The sequence below is a fragment of the Mus musculus genome, chromosome 17 (assembly GCF_000001635.26).
Source record: "Mus musculus strain C57BL/6J chromosome 17, GRCm38.p6 C57BL/6J".
Lineage (NCBI taxonomy): Eukaryota > Metazoa > Chordata > Mammalia > Rodentia > Muridae > Mus > Mus musculus.
In genome coordinates, this window is record NC_000083.6 from 66,421,942 (window position 1) to 66,444,293 (window position 22,352).

The 22,352-nt window shown below is 45.4% G+C and overlaps 1 protein-coding gene across 10 annotated transcripts in view; it reads right to left on the minus strand.

Moving 5' to 3' along the window:
• The window catches only part of Mtcl1 (microtubule crosslinking factor 1), a 112,827-nt gene that overhangs the window by 84,962 nt on the left and 5,513 nt on the right, over positions 1 to 22,352 (minus strand). For all 10 annotated transcript variants that reach the window (XR_001782108.2, XM_006524849.3, NM_172963.4 and 7 more), the window contains exons 2-3: positions 16,226 to 16,450; positions 14,139 to 14,297 (exon numbers count right to left, since the gene is read on the minus strand). Coding sequence is in view for 9 of the 10 variants with exons in the window: in XM_006524849.3 (XP_006524912.1) it covers positions 14,139 to 14,297; positions 16,226 to 16,450 (384 nt within the window). In the remaining variant the exon portion in view is untranslated. The remainder of the gene's footprint in view (positions 1 to 14,138; positions 14,298 to 16,225; positions 16,451 to 22,352) is intronic.

A 22,352-nucleotide genomic window follows, 5' to 3' on the forward strand; every position in this document is an offset into this window, starting at 1 on the left:
AAATGAATCCGAGGAAGAGTTTTCAGCAGTTACTTTCTGGTTCTCTCGTGCAGGAGGAAACAGCAGTGACGCCATTCGTGTGAATAAACGCAAAGCAAACATCCGAGAGCCTGGTCTCTGTCAGCCACATAACCATGGTTCTCCAGCAGTCCTGAGAGGGAACCCCAACTGTCCAGCTCCCCCACCAAGGGTTACCCGAACACTCTTTCTTGTCTTTCCACTCTCCCACTGCTTCCACTGAAAGAGATGAACCCAAATGCCATGGGAAACAACCCACAACCATCTATCTATCCTGGCTGCTCAGAATTAAATGATAAACACAAATAGGTGTTGACTAAATCCACACTCTTTTGCCTGGGCAACCAGCTTACATCAGCACCCAGAGATGGGTAGCATCTGTGCCTGATGCCACCCATCTGATGAGCACCCCCACATTTCTCACATTCCCTGAACCTAGGAAAACTGCTGTGGGCCACAAAAAACATACAACCAAAGCCCCTATCCCCGCATGAATACCTTCATTAGCACAGTTAACCAAGCTGTCTACATTAAGGAGAAAAAGGGTTGTCTTTCCTCTTAAGTTCATCTCCAGGTCATAAAGTCAGTGTCCTGAGGCAGGTTCTCACTGTGTAGGCCTGGCTAGCCTTGAACTCTATGATATAGACCAGATTGTCCCCGAATTCAGAGACTCCATTGCCTCTGCCTCCCTAGTGCTAGGATTAGAGATATACACGACCATGCCTGGCTTATTTTAATAAGTCTTTTTAAAAACATCTATAAGACTTTGCTAGATCTCACAAGATCCATTCTGACGCTCAAGATCAATGGGTAACAACCTGAAGTGTTCCCTTCTGTTACCAGAGGTTCTCGTCAAACGGGGATAAAGGGGCTACAAAGGAAGAAGTGATTGGAACTTAAATCCCTAAGAAAGTCTGTGAACCACACAGATGCTCGGATGCAGCAAATCCAAAGGGCACTGCCTTTGCCTTGAGAAGCCACTTAGGCACCATGATGCTGTGAGTGAGACTCCACCAGCCAACAGTGCCAACTTGGTGATGCATGACCACCATGGCACTTGGCTGCACGTTCAAGAATGTGACAAACAGAGCAGCCCTGTTTACCCACTGGCCAAACATGAAGTTTTCATGACTCACAGACATCATCAAAAACAAAAAACCAAAACAAAAAAACCAAACAAACCCCAAACCTAACCTAACCTAACCTATGGTAGAATTACTGGCCCCCACTAACTGTCCTGGGGCAATCATTACAGAAATCCCTTAAGAAGAGAATTTCAAATAATGGCATGGCTTGCTAGGCACTGGTAGCCCATGCCTTTAATCTTGGCTCTTGGGAGGTAGAGGCAAGCAGATATCTATATGTTCTAGAGCAGCCTGGTCTACCAAGTGAGTTCCAGGATAATCAAGGCTATTACAAAGAGAAACCCTGTGTGATGATTTTTATATGTTCGCCCAGGGAGTTTGACACTATTAGAAGGTGTGGTCTTGGGACTGGAGAGATGGCTCAGTGGTTAAGAACACTGACTGCTGTTCCAAAGGTTCTGAGTTCAAATCCCAGCAGCCACATGGTGGCTCACAACCATCCGTAATGAGATCTGATTTCCTCTTCTGGAGTGTCTGAAGACAGCTACAGTGTACTTACATATAATAAATAAATCTTTAAAACAAAACAACAAAAAAAGAAGGTGTGATCTTCTTGGAGTAGGTGTGTCACTGTGGGCGTGGGCTTTTACACCCTAGTCCTAGCTGCTTGGAAGCCAGACTTCTCCTAGCAGCCTTCAGATGAAGATACTCTCAACTCCTCCTACCCCATGCCTGCCTGGATGTTGCCATGTTTCTACCTTTGATGATAATGAACTGAACCTCTGATCCTGTAAGCCAGCCCCAATTAAACATTGTTCTTTTATAAGAGTTGCCTTGGTCATGGTGTCTATTCACAGCAGTAAAACCCTCAGACACCCCTGTTTTGAAAAGCAAACAAACAACAACAACAACAACAACAACAATAGCTGTTTCTGTAGCCAAAGTTAACACGTTTTTGATGAGCATATGACAGACAGGGGTGGGATACAAGTATACATAGCACAAGGCAAAGCTGTGACAGTCCAAAAAGTGCCATGAAGGATCAGATAAGCCAGAGCCCTGGAGGGCCTAGACAATCTGTCTAGAAAACACTCGCTATGGAAGTAGAGAATCAAGCCTGCGTGGTTTTACTGAGGACCAGAATACAGAACCACACAAACGTAGCCAGTCAAGTTTTTGTGGTTGTTTTTGTTTTTTTGAGAAAGTCTTACTATGTACTCTGGCTGTCCTGGAACTCATTCTGTAGACCAGGCTGGCTTCCAACTCAAGTGTTGCCTTTGCTTGTGAGAGTGTAGGGAGCCTACAATACTGAAGCCCTACCACAGAGCAGGGCCAACCACTCTGATTGCTTTGTTTACAGAATTCAACATGCAACTCCTATGCAACCCAGAATCATTATTTTGGGTGTTTTCCCCAGAGAAATAAAAACTCACCTTTCCGGAAAAACCAACACACATCGCTCTGTAGTGGCCCACGAGGTGGGAATACAGTGCCTTCCTTTCCCTCAAGGTACACACAAAGCTTTTCTCTGTGTGGGATTTTTCTCACAATGACCTACTGTAGTGGCTATTCCTGGTTGTCAACTTGACTATATCTGGAATGAACTACAATTCAGAACTGGAAGGCTCACCTGTGATCCTGATCTTGAGGCTGGAAGATACAAGTTCCTGACCTCGATCTTGGTTGGCATGGAGATCTTGAGGCATAGCGGCTATGAATCCCAGAAGATCAAAGCAAGGAGATCTCTGAGTTCAAGGTCATCTGGGACAATGCAAGTCCCAGATCCAGGCGTGGTAGTACGCACCTTTAATCTGAGCCACACCTTTCTGCTGGAGACCTACATAAGGACATTGGAAGAAGGAAGACTTTCTTCTTGGCCTGCTTGCCTTGTGGGACTGAGCAACTGCTAGATCCTTGGACTTCCACTCACAGCTGCTGCTGACCATTGTTGGGGAGTTGGACTGCAGACTGTAAGTCAACAAATTCACTTACTGTATAGAGACTACCCATAAATTCTGTGACTCTAGAGAACCCTGACTAAGACACCCACTATCCAAGTGGGACCAGATGGGAATTCCATAATAAAATTCAACGTTGAAGCTTGAGCTGGAGAATACCAGATGAGGACTTCAAGATGTGCAAGACGATCTGACCTTTTCTTAGATGCCAACTGCAAACGTCGGATCCCAGGCTACCTATAGCATCTTGCCAACTTGGCTAAATAAGAAATTCTCACCACTCAGGCTTCAATGATTTGCTAGTATTGTTCATAGTGAAGTCAAAGGAAAACTTCCCTCACGTTTAATCATTTATTATAAAAAGATGCAACTCAGGCACAGCCATATGCAAAGCTGCCTGGATCAGGGTATGGGGGAGGATACACAACTCGCCACACCCTCGCCTCCAGGGCACTTCCCTGTGCTTTAGGGAGGCTTTGCTCTGAGGGTATGGTTGATCAATATCACTGGCTACTGAAGATGGCTTGACCTTTGCTTATCCTGTTTCCTGACAATGTTAGATATGGAACAGAGCCCCACATGATTAGTGTTTTAGTCAGAATTTCTATTGCTGTGATGAAACACCATCAAAATAAGAAAGAGTTTATGAGGCTTATACTTCCATATTGAAGGAATTCAGGAACAGGAACTCAAATAGGGTAGGAACCTGGACATAGGAGCCGATGCAGAGGCCGTGGAGAGGTACTGTTTACTGGCTTGCTCCCCATGGATTGCTCAGCCTGCTTTATTATAGAAACCGGGACCACTAGCTCAGGGAATAGTACCACTCACCATGGGCTGGCTCCCCCATCAATCAGTAATTAAGAAAATGCCCTACATCCAGATCTGATGGAGGCACTTCCCAATTGAGTGTTCCTCCTTTCAAGATAACTCTGGCTTGTATCAAGCTGATGTAAGACTAGCCAGCATAGCAGGGACACTTTCCATATGGCCACATCTGTAGCCAGATAAACATAATGGGTCTCTCCTTCCTCCCATCCCCAAAGACAGAGTATAAAGCCTACGGTCTCCTCGGCCAACTCTCCTGAGAGCTTGCAAAGGGTCCCAATCATCACTCTTCTACTAAGTACATGCCCTTATCCCTTTAGAGATGCCAAAGCTCTTAGGAGATATAGGATGTGCTAGGAAAGAACTATATGGAGAAAATAAGCACAGGTGTACACACGTGGTCCATAGCTGACTGCGTATGCGACACACATGAAGGTGGTCCCTAGTGATATTATCATCAGCTCAGCTTGTGAAAAGACAACCAGTATATCTACATATGTGCATAGGCGAAGGATGAATCGTTCAGAACCTCCCTTCTGATTCTATGTGACCACATCATACCTATGGCCGCTTGATTTACAATTAGCCATAGCAAGAGCTTAACAGAATAACAAGAGATGACATAACTGGAATAAAAGCACCTGCATCGGCTATTTCTGGAGTTTTCACTTTATATGTTTTGTCACAGTCGGCCTACGATGATGGAAACACTGGGAAGCGCAGCCACAAATAAGGTAGAACTAGCAACTGTAGTTTCCAAAGCCCTGCCTAACTGGGCAATGAGACCTTGATGTTTTTGGAACTGGCAGTGTTGTTAGTATACCCAGCCCAGGGGCTTTGTTCTCCTATGCCACTCCTCTTCAGTGTGATCCAAAGGAAAAGGAACACTTCCTGAATGACAACGAACCGTGTGATTTGTGACATGATATTGCACCTCGCCCCTACCCTAATGAACCACACTGCGTATTTCCAGTTTCAGCAGAGTCAGCTGTCTCTCATAGTTTCATCCCTCGGGTTTTCCACAATAATCATCTAGCAGTTTCATCGTATTAAAAACATCTGTTCAGAGTCTAGAACGTTACAGAAAGCTTCTGTGAGGAGCTGGTGCTACCAGGAAAGTCTTAATGTGCAAGACTGCCGAAGCGGTCAGGAAGAGAAGGGCAAACCAAGGCCCTGAACGGAAAGCATGAGGCGCAAGTGGCGGGTAAGGGGCTCACACTCACCCCTGTGGAAGAAAAAGCCTTCCTCCTGCAATGTTTTCATTGCATGAAGCAACATGGTAAGAACCTCTATAAATAGACGTTAATTACACAGAGAACCATCAATGGGTCAAAGGTTCCTTTCTCCAATACCTGAGGATAGACCTGAGCTGCCTTCTGCACACTGCCGTAACGCTGGCTCCAGAGCCATCACTAGAGTGATAACCCTAGTGATGACCCAGTTCTGACCCTAGTGATGACCCAGTTCTGACCCCAGTGATCAGCTTCTTCTAGCTAGAATAAATGCTCAAAGGAGCTACGGAGGAGGAGAAGAACTGGACTTGGGAGGTCCCCACCCCTTTGCTGCAGCATGACTGCAGACCATTCAGAGCTCCTAGACCTGGGCTTCCTTGCTTTGCCCTGAGAGGGAAGGCTGAAGTCCCTAGGAACCCTGCAGGCTTGGATGCCCAACAAATCTGACATTCTAAAAGTCCCACAAAAGGCAACATGCTGACGATCTGTTTCAGAGCCTGTGGTGCTCCTGGAAAATGCTGGAATCTTCAGGAGGTGGAAGGTCACCATGGTACACCTTTGAAGAAGACATTAGAGTGTTGGCCAGTGTCTCCGTCTCTCTGCTTCTTGACCTCCAGGAGATAGACAACTTTGCTCCAGGACACGCTCCTCTACAATTTTCTTGTCATCACAGGCCTCAAGGACCATGGGTTGAAATCTCTACATCTAAGAATCTGGGTAAATCTTCTGTAAGTCAATTATCTCAACTATTTTATTTTTCAGAGTTGCATCAAGTCAACAAGCATCCCTTAGGTCGTGGTACAGAAATGGCCATGCCCACAGATGAGACACACGCAGCTCATGCCTTCAGATACACGTGAGGGCTGTGCTCACCTCTGCCTTCCCCCCTTCCCCTCACCACCATGTTCTCTTTATCATAACAAAAACCAAAAACAGGTGTTAGGAAAATCGTTCTCTAACAACCAATCTCAATGAACAAACACAACCTAAGAAACCAGGACATTCCAAATATTTGAACAGGCCAGAAACTTTCCTTCCCAAATCTCCGCCATAGTTCCTGTGCAAAAGCAAATAAATTCACTAGCACCCAGCCCAGCCTAGATGCCCCAGGAAGGTACTGGGGGGAGTTGAGTGGTGATTTCTGGCCTCAGAGACTTTGATACAAGTTTGTCTTGATTCAAAGGACAATTTCTGCCGGGCGTGGTGGCGCATGCCTTTAATCCCAGCACTCGGGAGGCAGAGGCAGGCGGATTTCTGAGTTCGAGGCCAGCCTGGTCTACAAAGTGAGCTCCAGGACAGCCAGGGCTATACAGAGAAACCCTGTCTCGAAAAACCAAAAAAAAAAAAAAAAAAGAGAACGATTTCCCAATGATTTGTGATGCACTCTCAGGCTCCACAGCAGCAAATTGGCACTAGTCTATTTACAGCTCCTGAACGGAGGGCACAGCACACTCTTCCAGCCACCTAACTACAGCTTAAGCATGCAAAAATATTTATACCGTGTCTTTCTGTGGCTGGTGCCTGTTAAAATGATCTGTGAGTCTCTGAATTACCCAGCTGGGAACTCCTGACCTGTTATCTGGATAAAGTACAGAAAAGGCTCACCACAGGGGCGGTAGGAAAGAAGCCCCAGAGAGTACACAGCATACACAAACACATGAGAGACAGACAGACGGGGATGGACACACACCGGGGGGGGGGGGTGCGCAGACAGACAGACAGACATAGAAAACAGGCAGGCAGGCAGGCAGGCAGGCAGACAGACACAGACAAATTGATGCCACAGGTCGCCTCTTCTCAAGTTCCAGTATCAGGAAAAAGGTTTAACCAGCCACCATTAAGCCTTCTTCCTCCCTCTCTCCATCCCATTTCCCTCCATTATTAACTTAACAGGACATACAACTGGTGTATCACTTAAGTCCCAGGTTTCTTCCCCCTCCTATACCTTAGGCTAGAGTCTCCCTGCCACCCACTCCCATACACACCATGCATGAAGGCACAGAGTGACCAGGGAAAGACCAGAGACTGCATTATCCCCTTCACAGCTATCCAGACTGAGTGCATGCAGAGTCTCTGCATCTGAATTTAGTACGTTTTGAGCCAGGGATGATGCTCTGGCCCAAAACAAGCAGTGTCCTAAGGACAGGGTAAGACTCCATATGGAGAATTTGCCACCTCCGCCAAGCAAATTTTTGCTTACAAGGGGAACCATGAAGCCGATAGATACCAGCAAATGAAACTTTAGTGCACTATAGAAGAACAATAGCTATTTGTTATTTCGATGTACCTACACTGCCAGATTCCCTGGCTGTCAGACAGGCACATAAACAAGGTCCTAGTTTAGAAGACTAGATAGATGCCCAAGGAGCAGAAAAAGAGAGAGAGGGCAGAATCTATGGCACCAGGAGAAGCAAGAGGACCAAGCCCTGAGCATACGGGGAGAGGGGGAAGGGGAGAGAAGGAGGAATGGCGAGCAGAGAGAAAAAACACCAGTTGAAACGCCAAGGCTGCTACTCAGAGACTGTCCAGAGATGTGTCCTGTGGTCACATCCAGTTTAGAAAACATGTTGTGTCAAGCTATGGGGACCCTTCTTCCCAGCATACAGCCAAAGTGTTCAACAAAACACAATAAACAAACATTTCTATTTAGTCAAACTTAAGAAAAGACTTCTCCGATGTCAGAAAGGGCTTTAAGACCCTCATCATAACCAGGCGCATGCCTTTAATTCCAGCACTTGGGAGGCAGAGGCAGGCGGATTTCTGAGTTCGAGGCCAGCCTGGTCTACAGAGTGAGTTCCTGGAGAGCCAGGGCTATACAGAGAAATCCTATCTCGGAAAAAAAAAGCAAAAAACAAAAAACAAAAAACCAAACCCCAAAAACAAACAAACAAACAAACAAAAGCCCTCATCCTAGCTGCCTGGAAGTCAGTCTTCTCCTGTCTGTCTTCAGATGAAGATGCAGAACTCTCAGCTCCTCCTGTCCCATGCCTGCCTAGATGCTGCCATGCTCCCACCTTAATGATAATGGACTGAACCTCTGAACCTGTAAGCCAGCCCCAATGAAATCATGTCCTTATAAGAGTTGCCTTGGTCATGCCTTGTCTGTTCACAGCAGTAAAACCCTAACTAAGACAGATGGTAAAAAGGATGCATAGTAAGGGGCAAGTGTGGCAACCAACGGTTGCTTTTCTAGGCCCTCACAGACAGGGGCATGGACACTGAGGGAATTCGCACACAAAGGAAAACCGACGATCCCTTGGGAAGGAGAGTGAGGTCCTACTCAGGAGCCCAGAAGGGAGAGCAATCTCTTCAAGTTGTTAACTGATCCTGGCCTACACCACACCAGGCTGCACATACCACAGGCCTGAACTGACACTCTTTCTCTGATCAATAGCAAAGCTATTGGTTGCTCTTTGCAACCTAATGGCAACATTCTATTACGGAAGTCCACTTACTTATGTCATCAAGCACAGAGAAGCTAAGCTGGTCCTCTAGATGCTCCACCACTGTTGACCAGAATCCTCGATCCTGGAAGGTACTTTCCATGCTCCCAGAGGAGGAAATATCACACAGCTATAAACCCTTCGACCACAGCAGCAACCTGCCTGCCACATATACTGGGTAACAGTGGCACATGTGTTATAGGAATAATTAAATAAATACCCAATATGACGAATGTGGCCAACCTGAGACAAGATAGGCCATGGGTCTAAGAGGGCTAAAGGAAAACCTAAGGTACTATTATTCTGCTAAAGGAACATAGCAATAAAATAACTCCCAATGACACATTACTATACCCATAGAGCAAAGCACCACTCAAACCCATTTCTTCTTGCAGTGGATATGAATAAACACAGAGCCACCGTGGATAATGTACAGTGAGAGATCACAGAGCCTTCAGTTCCAAAAAGGGATGTCTTTATCCAACGCCTCTCACCTCAGAGCTCAGGGATCTATTCAGAGTAAGGGGAAAGAAGAATTGCAACTTGTAACTCACTATGTAGACCAGGCTGGTCTTAAGCTCACAGAGATCTGCCTGCCTCTGTCTTCCCCAGGGCTGACCTTTAATTTTATTATTATTTTTTTTAATGTAGATGGCAGGATCAGAACTTGGGGCCTCATGCTTGCCTGGCAAGCACTTGACCTAGGGAGTCATCTCCACTGCCCCACCCTTCCTCTTAAGCATATTCTTCTTACCTTCTGTTGCCTTCGCACTGAATTGTGACTGTAGCTGTTAGGAGTTTGGGTTGGTAAATAAAGGCAGAAAGTGCTTTTCCTTCATACTCAGTGGAAAGATGCCGAGTTAGGTATCAGAGGAGCCCGTGCCCACTCCGCCTTCTTCAGTGTTAAGACCATCCAGTTGGAACCTGTTCAGGTCCGGTGTATACTGTCACAGTCACTGTGGATTTATATTTATATTTATATTTATATTTATATTTATATTTGTATTTATATGTGCATACGTTTTCCTTGTGTCTGGGAGACACTATTTCCTTGGAGTTACCCGCCACCTCTGGCTCCTGCAATCCTTCTCCTATTTACTTATTAAACTAGAGCTTCAAAATACACTGGGTAAAGGTTTGACACAGCCTGATATAAAATTAAAATAAGACCAAATTATAAAGTATACAAAAAAAAAAAACGCAAACAACATAATTAATGAACCACTTTTACAAACTGCAACAACACACCAACAGGCTATAAGTCAATTAAAGACAAACAGACCAGGATTGAAAACACGCTAGACCCCACTGATGGAAAATCAGGATTCCACCAATCCTTTACATTTGTACAGAGAGACTATAAAATGTTCTCCCTCTTCCAGGTCGCTGATAACGTTTTAAAACTTCACTCTAGGGCTGGTGAGATGGCTCAGTGGGTTAGAGCACCCGACTGCTCTTCCGAAGGTCCAGAGTTCAAATCCCAGCAACCACATGGTGGCTCACAACCATCCGTAACAAGATCTGACTCCTTCTTCTGGAGTGTCTGAAGACAGCTACAGTGTACTTACATATAATAAATAAATAAATCTTTAAAAAAAAAAAAAAACTTCACTCTAGTTGGAATTATATGGAAATTTCCACCCAGACTTAGAACATCTAACCACTTATTTACCAAGCACAGACCCAGAACCGACATCGCATGGCACTCAGACACCCAGACTTGGGAAGGCAGCGCAGAAGCCCGTGGCTTCTATTAAATAAAACAAGAGGCGATTTGTTTGAACTGAGTTTCTGCAGTAGGCATAGGTCAAACCGGAGCCAACCCCAGTAAAATTCTCCTGGTGAACGTCCACACGCCACACACATGCCTACCTGAAACCAGGAGAGACTGAACAGTCAAATCCACCATCGAGCCATTTCCTACACCTGATGGGACCCTCGCACAGGACAGTAACCGAACCAACGCCCATCAGGCTCCTTCCCTGCTATTCTCTTTCCCGGTTTCTACTCTACAAACTGGTCGGCTGGGAGATGTCATTCATTTTATGAAAAAGAAACCATTCCTGATCTCAAAATTGCAACCACAGACCGATGGAATCTGACATTCAGTTTGTCTTTTGACACACTTTCCTGCAGTACAGATCCAATCAGATGACACGCCTGTCCTTTCTAATGGCCGATCAATTTGGCTAGTTACTAGCTGAATCTGCTATATAACTGTATTCAGAAAGTCGGGGAGGGGCTATGGTGTAATTAACATCTTCGGAAAGTGGAAGCTAAGCTAAGCTCCGGCTACCCACTTTCACTTTCTGAGCTACTGGGACAGTGCTGAGAAAAAATAACACCATGCATACCCTTTAATGCACACAGTCAGCCCACAGTCTTTCACTCAAAATATTGGACAAGAAAACCAATCGACGGAGGTTAAAGCTCACATAAAACCAAACATCCAACTTATAAACCAACAGAGTTTGGTGTATTCGCACAGTGGTAGACAACCATCACCTTTGTCTGGCTCCAAAACATACCCAAGGCAATTCCAGACCCTCTGACAGCTGGCCCTTCCTTCCCATAACGACTGAAAACTGGTCGCCTGATTACAAGAATTTTGCAAAGCCAATCATTACTGAAAAAGCAGAACGGAGTCCAAAGCTGGTGGCAAGTCACTGAAGGTGGAGACAAAGGATAGCAACTGTGGCCACCAAAAGCCCTGGGGAACTGCAGACTGAGGAGAGGCAGAAGGGACTTAAAGTAATGGAAAATGTTTGGTGGTGTCTACCAGAACCACAGGGCTCTGTGGAAGGCCCAAGTGGGGCTGCTTGGGTCCTCGGAGGCCAGGCGGTTGGCTCCACACAAGGCCTCTGTTATTGAGGAGCAGGGAAAGCCCTTGCAGCCTCAGGTCACCGTGAATCCCAGCGGATGCATACAAATGTCAGGGATGAGCCACAGAGAACAAAGCTCACAGAGACAAACTCAACCTGTGCATTTTTCAGCTTTTGTGAAAATAATCCATCAACGGAGACAACAGCTGGCAAGTCCCAGTAATTTCTCTCCGGCCGCCTTGGGACCCTACATCCCCTGGCTCCATCTTTCTCTGTGTCCAGCATCCTCTGCCAGTGTCTGACTCTCTTGAGACTCCTGTATGTTATACAATACCTTAATAGTTTAGTATAAAAATACCACCGTCATACCGGGCTGACTGCACGGGGGAGAAAATTTATTCTATCCCAACTGAGTCATCCCTCTGTATCATTTTAACCCACAGGGTGGGGGAGGGGTGGGAGGGCGAGGATGATCCCTTCACATCACTCCTCACATCTTCCTGAGCCAGCATTAGGCTCCACGATGACCCTTGCTTCCTCTGGCCTTTCTTTTAATGTCGAAAGCAACAGTAATTATTTCTTCCTCCCAGGAGATCCCAAGTCTTACACAAATCCATTTAAACATATACAGACTCCCTTGCCTAAGATTATGACTGTAATCAGCCTTCTGTATCCTTGCGTTCCACACCTGCAGACTCAACCAAGCAGGGCTAGAAAATAGTCCAAAAACAAAAATTGCTGTAAATCTGATTACATAGACTAGATTTTTATGATTAATCCCTAAACAACATAACAAAACAATTATTTATATAATGACTACACTGCATTCATGCATTATGAATAGTGTAGAAGTGACTTCAAGTATGCAGATGTGCTCAAGTCTATAAAATATTATATCACTTATATAAGAGATTTGAGTATCTATCGACTTCCATTTCTGTGAGGCTCCTAGAATCTCCTGGTATCACTATGTATGTATGTATGTATGTATGTATGTGTTCATGTATGTGTGTACATGTGTCATATGCATGTATATAACTAGATCATGTGTAGCTACAGAAAAATACCAAAACTTTTATCCGGATCAATCTTATAAAATATACTTCTGAATTATTTTCTATGCACACTGATAGGGCTTGACCTGTAAAACACACAGCACCGTTTCGGGAAACTTAGACCAAAGGAAAAAGCAGCAGACAGTAAAAGGCCCCAGGGATAGTGAATAAGGCAAAAGATTCATGACTATCGGGCAAACTCTCCCATCCTGGGGGGTGGGTAGATCCAGGCAGCAGTTAAGGGGTCTGCTCTACTCATGAGGGAAGTGCCCTCAGCAACCTCCCTGGCCCTAGGGCCCTGCAGAACCCACATCCCTAGCCCAGCAAGCTGCCACTACCACAGCGAGCGCGACATTATCATCTCTGAGTTGGTTCCCTCACTTGGCATGTGTCAGGCATCCATTCAGGCACAAGGGTAGATGAACCAAACAGTGAACCAGACAGACAAACTGACAAACCCTGCACCCACTCAAACGGCGCTCACATTACCGAGGAAGGGACATTAGCAGATTTGGACACATGAGAAACAAGAAACAGTACTTTCCCAGCCAGGATGGCCACAAGCAAAGGCAGTGGGGGACACAAGAGGTGTAGCACAAACCACAGCAAAGCAACCTTTGCTCGTGGCCGTACTGGCACCCTGAGGGATGGTCGTGCACATTTATTTATGCCTTCAGCCCCAGAGCTCAGGATCCGGACAAAGTGTAGCATGTGACATTTGGATGGGAATGGCTGAACGAAATAAGAAAAATGTACCCAGAAGACATGACCTGCTACATGAGGCTGTCAGCGAGTCATGTGCCAGCTGGAACCAGCCTTCTCCGGGACTTCTGCGCTACATCAGTATGCACAGGGCGCTTTCCAAGGAAAAACACTCTGCTCCGCTCTTAGAAATAACGAAGCCAGAAAGAAAGTCAAGTCAGGATCCACAGAGCCATATGCAAACGAAGTGGTTTTTTCTAGACCGCTTCGCTAGAATAATCCACGCAGCAACTTTAGAAGATCTCTCCATAGATAGATAGATAGATAGATAGATAGATAGATAGATAGATAGATAATCTCTGCTTGAATCGTATTGGGTGAACGATATACAGATATGTGTGTGCAAGTGAGCGTGTATGTGCCGCACTTATCTACAGAGGGCTTTTTTGCTGTTGTTTTGAGACAGGACCTATGTAGCCTTGGATGGCCAAGAGCTAACCATGAAGATCAAATAGCCTTGAACTCATACAGATTTACCTGTCTCAGCCTCCCAACTGCTGGCTCTGGGGTTAAAAGGCATGAGCCACCAATCCCATCTGTTAACAGAGTTTTGATGAACAAATTAAATATACCCCCCCCAATGTCATTGGAAGAAAAGGTGGGGGGATGGAGGGGGGAGGTGCGTGCAGAAGCTACTGTTTAATTCTGTACTTTAGAAATAATACACTCGGACGGACACACTGAAAGGATTAACGGCCTGCTCATTTGAATAGAAGACATGAAAGTAGACCAGAGTCCCAAAGCCTTTTATGTAAAAAGCCAGAGAGCAAATATTTCAGGCTTTGTGAGCAATCCATGGTCTTTGTTCCATAATCTTCTTTGCATCTGTGTGTTCATGTGACTTATTTATTGTCTCCCAGCACAAAAATGAGGTGTGAGGTGTCCCTAATTCCTAACAAGCCTGAGAAGGTACTGTCCCCGAGTCTCTGCCTTACCTCCCTCAGTCTCTCCACCTCATTCTGGAGGGCCTGTCTGGATACCTCCACCTCGATCATCTGCTGCCGGAGCGTTTCGTTGTCGTCTTCAGCCTTAGCGCGCTTCTCCTCCACGGTCTCGAGTTCGTGGTGTAATCTGACAGACACATCTTTGGCTACCTGCATTGGACACATGGGGATCGTGTCAGGATGTCATGAAATCTGGGGGATGCCAAGGGGGAATAATAGACAGCCCCAGAGGTAGACTCATTAAGTAGCTTAGTCGTCGCCAAGAATTCAGGAAATACGTGACAGACTTAGATTGAATGGAAGACAGTACGACATGTTGAGCATCGCTGATTCAAAAACCCAGCATCTGAAATGCTACAAAATCAGAAACACTCTCAGACCCAAACACTTTGAAAAAAGAATACTGTCTCGGGCTAGAGAGATGGCTCAGCGGTTAAGAGCACTGACTGCTCTTCTAAAGGTCCTGAGTTCAAATCCCAGCAACCATATGGTGGCTCACAACCATCTGTACAGCTACAGTGTGCTTAGATATAATAATAAATCTTTGGGCCGGGGTGAGAGGGGCTGACGGGATCGAGCGGAGTTGACCAGAGTGAGCAGAGGTCCTAAAATTCAATTCCCAGCAAACACATGATGGCTCACAACCATCTGTACAGCTACGGTGTACTCATATACATATATACATTAAATAAATAAATCTTAAAAAAAAAAAGAAGAAGAAGAATACTATCTTAGCTAGTGTCTCTATTGCTGTTATAAAACACCATGACCAAAAGCAACTTGGGATGGGAAGGGTTAAATAAACCTTACAGTTCCACGTCATGGGGCAATGTTGCTTACAGACTTTTCCCCATGGGTTGCTGGCAGCCTGCTTTCTTACACCACCTGGGACCATCTGCTCAGGGATGGCACTGCACAGAATGGGCGGGGCTCTCTCCCATCAATCAAATGTCCTACAGACTTATCCATAGGCCTGTCACACGGAAGCACTTTCTCCACTGAGAGTCCCTCTTCTCAGGCGTGTCTAGCTTGTGTCAAGGCTGACAATAAACTACGCAGACACTCAACGAATAATTTAAAACGCGATGCTACATTATGAAGGAGCATGTGGCTTTCATAAACGACGACACAAGGTCTGGACAGGGCTGTTTTCCTCATGGAGTTACTACCAAGAACACCAATTCCCTTTGCACTCACATGCTTTCTGTCAAACAAATCAATATTAAACATCTACTGTATGCCGTGCATGTTCCATATCACCAAGATTTTAAAGATGTCTCTGTGCTTCTAGCGTGGTTAAAACCTGAAAGCAATTAACCTTTTACTTTCTTCTTAATTGTCTTTATTTTGTGTACATGAATGTTCTGCCAGCGTGTTTTGTATACAGTGCCCATAGAAGCCAGGAGACAGTGCCAGATCCCCCGGAACTGAAGTAGTAGATGCTGGTGAACCACCAGGCTGGTGCTGGGCACAAAACCTAGGTCCTCTACAAAAGTAGTCAGTGCTCTTAACTGCTGGGCTTTCTCTCCAGCCTAAAGCTCCTTTATTTTTTAAAAGTGAATGGGGAAAGGCTGTAGGAGAACTAGAAATCACCCTTTCATACACTGAGTAGCCGACAACTGAGAATTGCAAAGATTATTCTTGCTATATGGAAAGGCCAGATGAGATCTCACACTCTCACAACCTAGAGGACATCCATCCTGCATAGCCCACATCGACGTGTATCATTGGACCAAGGTGTCTCTGCAGTCCACACTGGGAGCAAAAAGGGTAGAGAGTCTGGGATTTCTTCTCAGTCACTTCAACCAGTGAGTCTCCCTCTTCCTTACTCTCCTTCAGATTTATTTTATTTCATGGGTAGGGGTATTTGGCCTACATATATGTCAACACATCGTGTTCATTTCTGGGGACCCACTGAGACCTGAAGAGGGCATGGTAGATTTCAGAGATGGCGTTAGAGATGGGCTGTAAACCACTGTGTGGATGTAGGAATCGGATCCAGGTCCTCTGCAAGCGCAGTAGTGAAATGTGTTGGGTGGTGTCTGAAGTTCCCTAGGAACGGGATGGACCTCACTCACCTTCAAGTCCTGCTCCAGGCTTCTGATGAGCTCCCCGTCCACCTGCCCTGTTTCCGCCACTTTCAGGCTCTTCTGCTCGGCTTTCCTGAGTCGGTACTGCAGGATTCTGCAGTTCTTGTTAGCACGGTCCAGCTCTCTCCGGAGCTCCTGCAGCTGGTACCCGTCCTCCTCCAGATAGCTATCCCTCATCTCCTCCATCTCTGCACGGAGCTCATCCAGCTCGTCCTAGGGAATCCAGACATGGAAGGTGAGCCAGACCCTGGCAGGAGAGAGCTAGAAGGATGCACTCCTCTCCAAAAGACAGCCCACGCCACTCCACCCAACACACTAAGATGTCAGATGTCTATGCACACCCAGCAGCTCGTGGCCATTCAGGGTGAAGCAGCGAGGGACCGCTGCTCCTCGTAGGAGATGATAATGTCATCAACTATTCAAATCTTCTGAACAGACGCTCTAAAACTCAGTCACCATGATTCCCCGAAGTTTCTATCTTGATATGTACATACATACATACATGCAGAGACAGACAGACAGACAGACAGACAGACAGAGACAGAGAGACAGAGAGAGAGGATATCTGCTCTGCAAATAATTAAGCCTTCAGATTCAAGCCAAAGGCACAATTTGGGTACCAGGATGAACCAGGCAGACCTTCCCCCTCCAAAGGACATAAACTTTAGTAGGGTAATAACTGCTGATTGCCCTGGAATTACTGCAAGCCTGCAAACATCTCTAAAACCCTATTCCACGATTCAAACGTCAGCACTAAGTGATTCTATCTAGTTAGAAACATTTTCCATTATTTCAAACACACACTGAGTTTGTTTTTTTTTTTTTCTCCCCAATCTCCTAGCCTGCCTTTCCCAGACCTCCCATCTTTACTACGCAAAAACAGAGTCCACTGTTCTACACTGAGCTCTGGCCTTAGGCCCCTGCACGGATCAGCCTGAATATCAAAATGAAATCATACTAAGTTTCCCATACCACCAAACAAAAAAACTGCTGTTGTGTGACCTTCTGAAAAACCAGGAGAGAGCTGATAGCCTAAAGTCCCCAACAGACCAGTTTCATTCAATGCCATGGTAACAAATCCCCCCTCACTTTAAACATCTCCGGAGGAGAGTAACCTGAGGTAACCTGACACCCAATCTATTTTTCTCTGGTTAGGTCTCCTTCGGGAGAGTAACTTTGAAACAGTCTCCTTTTTCTTGTTACTGCTTTCTTCAGTTTTTCTTAAGTCTATAAAATCAGTCTCAGCCCAAGGAATTGAAAAAGGAGGTGAGCTCGATTCTAGAATTGCAGATAAAATCATTTCCTTAACTGAGGCTTCGCCTCTGGCTCCCGCCCCACAGCCCACATTCCAGGAAGCATTATTATGGTCTCAGTGGGTGACTCTCCTTCCCGCCTCCCAAATCCCAATTCCAATTCAGGTTTCGGCCTCAATCCCGAGAGTAAGCAAATCCATCCAAGGCTCTAAGCTTCCCCGCAGGCCTCCAAATCCTTCTAGTCTAAATCACTACCTGCAGAGTTAACCTTTAGTATGTAAATTAGATGACTCTACCCACTACCAAAACCCTTCAGGACTTTTTCTTTCTCAGAATTCTGACTAACAACCCTTCCCAGGGCTCCTCAGGGCCCGTAGGCCTTACCTGATTTTCTTCCTTCCTAGAATGTGTCAACTACCTGGTGGGACTCCCTGAGCAGCCCCTGGGTGTGTGGATGTGTGTCTGTCTCTGTCTCTCTCTTTCTCTGTCCCCTCTGACCCCAATCTTCTTATCACCATTTAGTGTTATTTGTGTATTTTCTTTCATGTTCTTCAACCTAAGCCATGACGGCCCGAAACCTTGTCTGTGGTCCCTTCTCTGTGCCCAGAGCAGCCTAAGGCACACAGGGGGCTTTCAAAAAAATGTTTGTGGAATGAATATGCAGAAACATCATCAACACATAGAAAAGACCAAACCATCAAGAAGAGGGAACTCAAACTTCTGCCCCAATCTTGCAGTCTGGTTAAGAAACACCCCCAAACCGGGCGTGGTGGCCACGCCTTTAATCCCAGCACTCGGGAGGCAGAGGCAGGCGGATTTCTGAGTTCGAGGCCAGCCTGGTCTACAGAGTGAGTTCCAGGACAGCCAGGGCTATACAGAGAAACCCTGTCTCGAAAAACAAAACAAAACAAAACAAAACAAAACAAAACAAAACAAAACAAAACAAAAAAAAACCAAAAGAACAAAATCAAAAAACAAAAAAAAAAAAAAAAGAAGAAAAGAAAGAAAGAAACACCCCCCAAACCAGTAAATGTTGCTGACGACTACAGAATACATAACCCAGCAAAGCAGTGTGAATTATTCTGAGAAAGATCTATATAGGAAGAATATTAAGGAAAGCATTCTAGAATGTTTCATAATTTGCTTAATAATCGGTGATCCAAATGCCTACAGAATAAGAAGTGCTCGGTTATTCCTATTTATTTTATCCAACTCATACTGAGGCTCAAGAAAAAGAAGATGCTCTCACCCACACCAGAACACCCTACACAGCCCGCCCTCTTGCCTTGCTGCTCAGTGTGCTCCAGGCTTCTTGGGGGTTCTCACCACCCTCCCTAATCCTGATTTGTTCTTAAAGCTGGGGATTTACTTACAATAAGGAACAACATTTCCCAGCTTCTGAGCCCCAGCTTGAGAGGACCCTGAACGGAAAGAAATATCCTGAAGATTATCATGGATAACGATGACGTAAAGGAGACCCATCAGGAAGATGGCTCTTGAACCTCAGCTACACACAATGGTTTTAGAGCAAAAGTAGGGGAGCCCGTCCCCCTAAGCCCAGCAAGCAGTGCCCTACTAAACTATCCAGTATCCTCCTTAACAGGACCCCTGTGGTTGGTGAATTATGGGTTCAATAAGAGACTGTCCAAAAAAGGGTGACAGTGAACCTCCGACGATCTACAGGCACAGACATCCACGTGTATGACTGCCTGAGCACACACATGCAGTGCACACACCTTCACCCACTTGCTAATGGTCAAATAAAAATCTCACCCTCTTACAGAACGTTCTATATTAACACTGAAAATATCACTGTAAGTCTAAGCCACTCCGCTGACTGTGGTGGCATACCCCAGTATTCACATTACTGGCACAGCAACCTCACCCGCCCTGTTGCTGTCTGTGCTAGAGAGAGAGAGTAAATTACCCTGACCAGCTAAAACCAGTTTTAGATGCACCTTCACCTCTGTGAAAAGAAATCCCTGAAAAGAAGCTGTGTCTGACCAAGAACAAAAATCAGCTTGAAGGGGGTCTGTCTGCAGAGACTGACAAGCACTGGGATTTCAGTACCGTGGAGAGGGTAGGCTTTTGTAGGTTCAGAGGCTAATCACTTTATCTTGGGTTAATATTAGCCTTTGGGAACAGCCATACCTCGACCCCACTCTGTATCTAAACTAACAGCTTGCGATGGTAAATAAAAACCTCCTAAAAGCTATTAACTTAGCAGAACAACTGGCTTCCACAAATCCGGGAGCCAAGCATCCTGGGCCTATAGAAAAGGTGCTTCTCCCAGCCGGGGCAGTGGTGGCAGGCACCTTTAATTCCAGCACTCGGGAGGCAGAGGGAGGCAGATTTCTGAGTTCGAGGCCAGCCTGGTCCACAGAGTGAGTTCCAGGACAGCCAGGACTATACAGAGAAACCCTGTCTCGAAAAACAAAAAAAAAAAAAAGAGAAAAAAAGAGAGGAAGAAAGAAGAGGAGAGGAGAGGAGAGGAGAGGAGAGGAGAGGAGAGGAGAGGAGAGGAGAGGAGAGGAGGCGGTGGTGGCGCACGCCTTTAATTCCAGCACTCGGGAGACAGAGGGAGGCGCATTTCTGAGTTCCAGGCCAGCCTGGTCTACAGTGAGTTCCAAGACAGCCAAGACTATACAGAGAAACCCTGTCTTGAAAAACAAACAAACAAACAAAGAATAAAGAAAAGGAAAGTGTCTCCCATTTCATTGTACCTGCCTTTCCTCTGTACCCACCAATGCATTTTAAAGTTGCCCTGACATATGGCTTTCTGTGCTCTGTAAAAACCCTGTGAAAATGCTTTCACGTGGGAACATGGAATTTGGGGTGACCTAAATCTGCATTCATCACTCAAAAAATGGCTCCAGAATAAACTATTCCTCATTCCCTTTAAGATGAAAAGTGGTGGTTTTTATATTGACATATCCAAATCACTGGACAGGCCTATGTAAACAGATAATCTTATTTTGGGGCACAAATAATCACTGACACTATTAGTAGAACTAAAAAGAAAACCAGAGAAAGACCAGAATTCTCCTATCAAACACTGCTTCTATAACCTCATATTTTACATAAATTTCTGAAACAGAAGGCATCCTATATTCTGCACTTTACTCTCGACGCTAACTCTAAAATAAACCTCCCATCTTAGAGTCATAGACACCAAACTGAGGCCAGACCCTATCATCTATCCAGAGCCTCAGAGTTAATAAAGGAAGCTAGACTACAAACAAGGATGTCTGTTACCACAGACACTCAAGCTTCTAATAAATGCAACAAATTAGCTGTTAGCAGGGCAGCCCGAACAGTAACAAACCTACAACTGTGCTTTGGAAAGCCATGTAAACTAGGAAAAGCTGCCTAGCAGAGTAGAGCCTCAGAGAGGATGGCGCACACCCATCAGAACAGCCGGCGCTCCAGAGGACACTGAGGTGGTCAGAGACAGTTCCCCTCTCAAACACCGGGACCCGAGAAAGGTAAACTGAGGCTGGTGTTTCGACTCTTCATAGCCTTGAAAAGTGTGCTCTTCAGGTGTCATGACAGTTAGTTACCACAGAGGCAAATTAATAACCACATAAGATGGCCACGGCTCTTTGCAACACAAAAAGCATTGCTATGTGGACTAGGGTCATGGTGGATTGTGATTTTTTTCAGACTAACACTACCGTACATTAACTTACTGCGGATATGCTAGATTTCAGAAAGCAGTTCCTGATCCTTAAAGACATCTGCCATTTAAAAAAAAAAAAATCAAGAAAATCAAACAAAGCAGAACACACAGTGTTTCCAGCAGATATAATTTCCATAAAGTAAATAAAGTAAAAAATTCTGATGTCTCACACACATAAGTTTCTTCCTTTTCTTTTTAAAAATTTCTCAGCCAGGCAGTGGTGGTGAAAGCCTTTTATGCCAGCACTTGGGAGGCAGAGGCAGGTAGATCTCTGTGAGTTTGATGCCAGCCTGGTCTGCAGAGCCATTTTCAGGACAGCCAGGGCTGCATAGAGAAACCATGTCTCCAAAAACAACAGCAAAACAAACAAACAAAAAAAGTCTTTATATTTGTATGACATATTCTGACCTGCAAAAACTGTATTACATTGTGGTTATTCGTGAGGGGTGGGATACACATCACATACTCATACGGAATTCAGAGAATTAACCTTCTAGAACTTGGCTCCTCCCTCCCTGCACAAGGTGGATGCAGACCCGGGGTTGGCAACTGTCATTATCTACTAAGCCACCTTGCTGCCCATTAACTGTATTTTAGAACTACTTTATATAAAATGGATTTCTGAAGTTGTGTGACGCTGTCCAACAATTCCCCTTGGCTACAGATAATGAGTCAAACCTCCTCACAGACATCAGATCGGAAGGCTTATGGGTGCCGTGCATGAAGGTGAGTAAAATAACAACTTAATCTACGAAAAGCAAATGCAGGATTTCTTGATATAATTAACCAAAACTCTGGACAGATCATACTAGCAATTATATGCAAATCTCCATCTCTCTTAATCTCAGATGAACTGCGTATGCTTGTGGAAATGACAAAAAGAAATCCCTCCATGTCTTTGTAGCTGTAACCTCAGCTCCGTAACTCTTTCTCCATCTGATGATTCCGTGTAAACAGACGCAGTGGGAACACGAGCAGTCCTTTGGTGACTGGGAGTCTGAGGCAGAAACTGCTGCTGTCTTTTGTCATATAGGGATAAACACGCCTCATTTCCTTTGGGACAATGGAAATGTTCTGTGCAGAGACCAGCTGTGGCTGGGCAGGCCCAGGGACTGCTACTATTGTTTACCAAGTGACAGTCCAGCTGGCAGCTGAGTGGCTACTGTCTTGGACCACAACATCA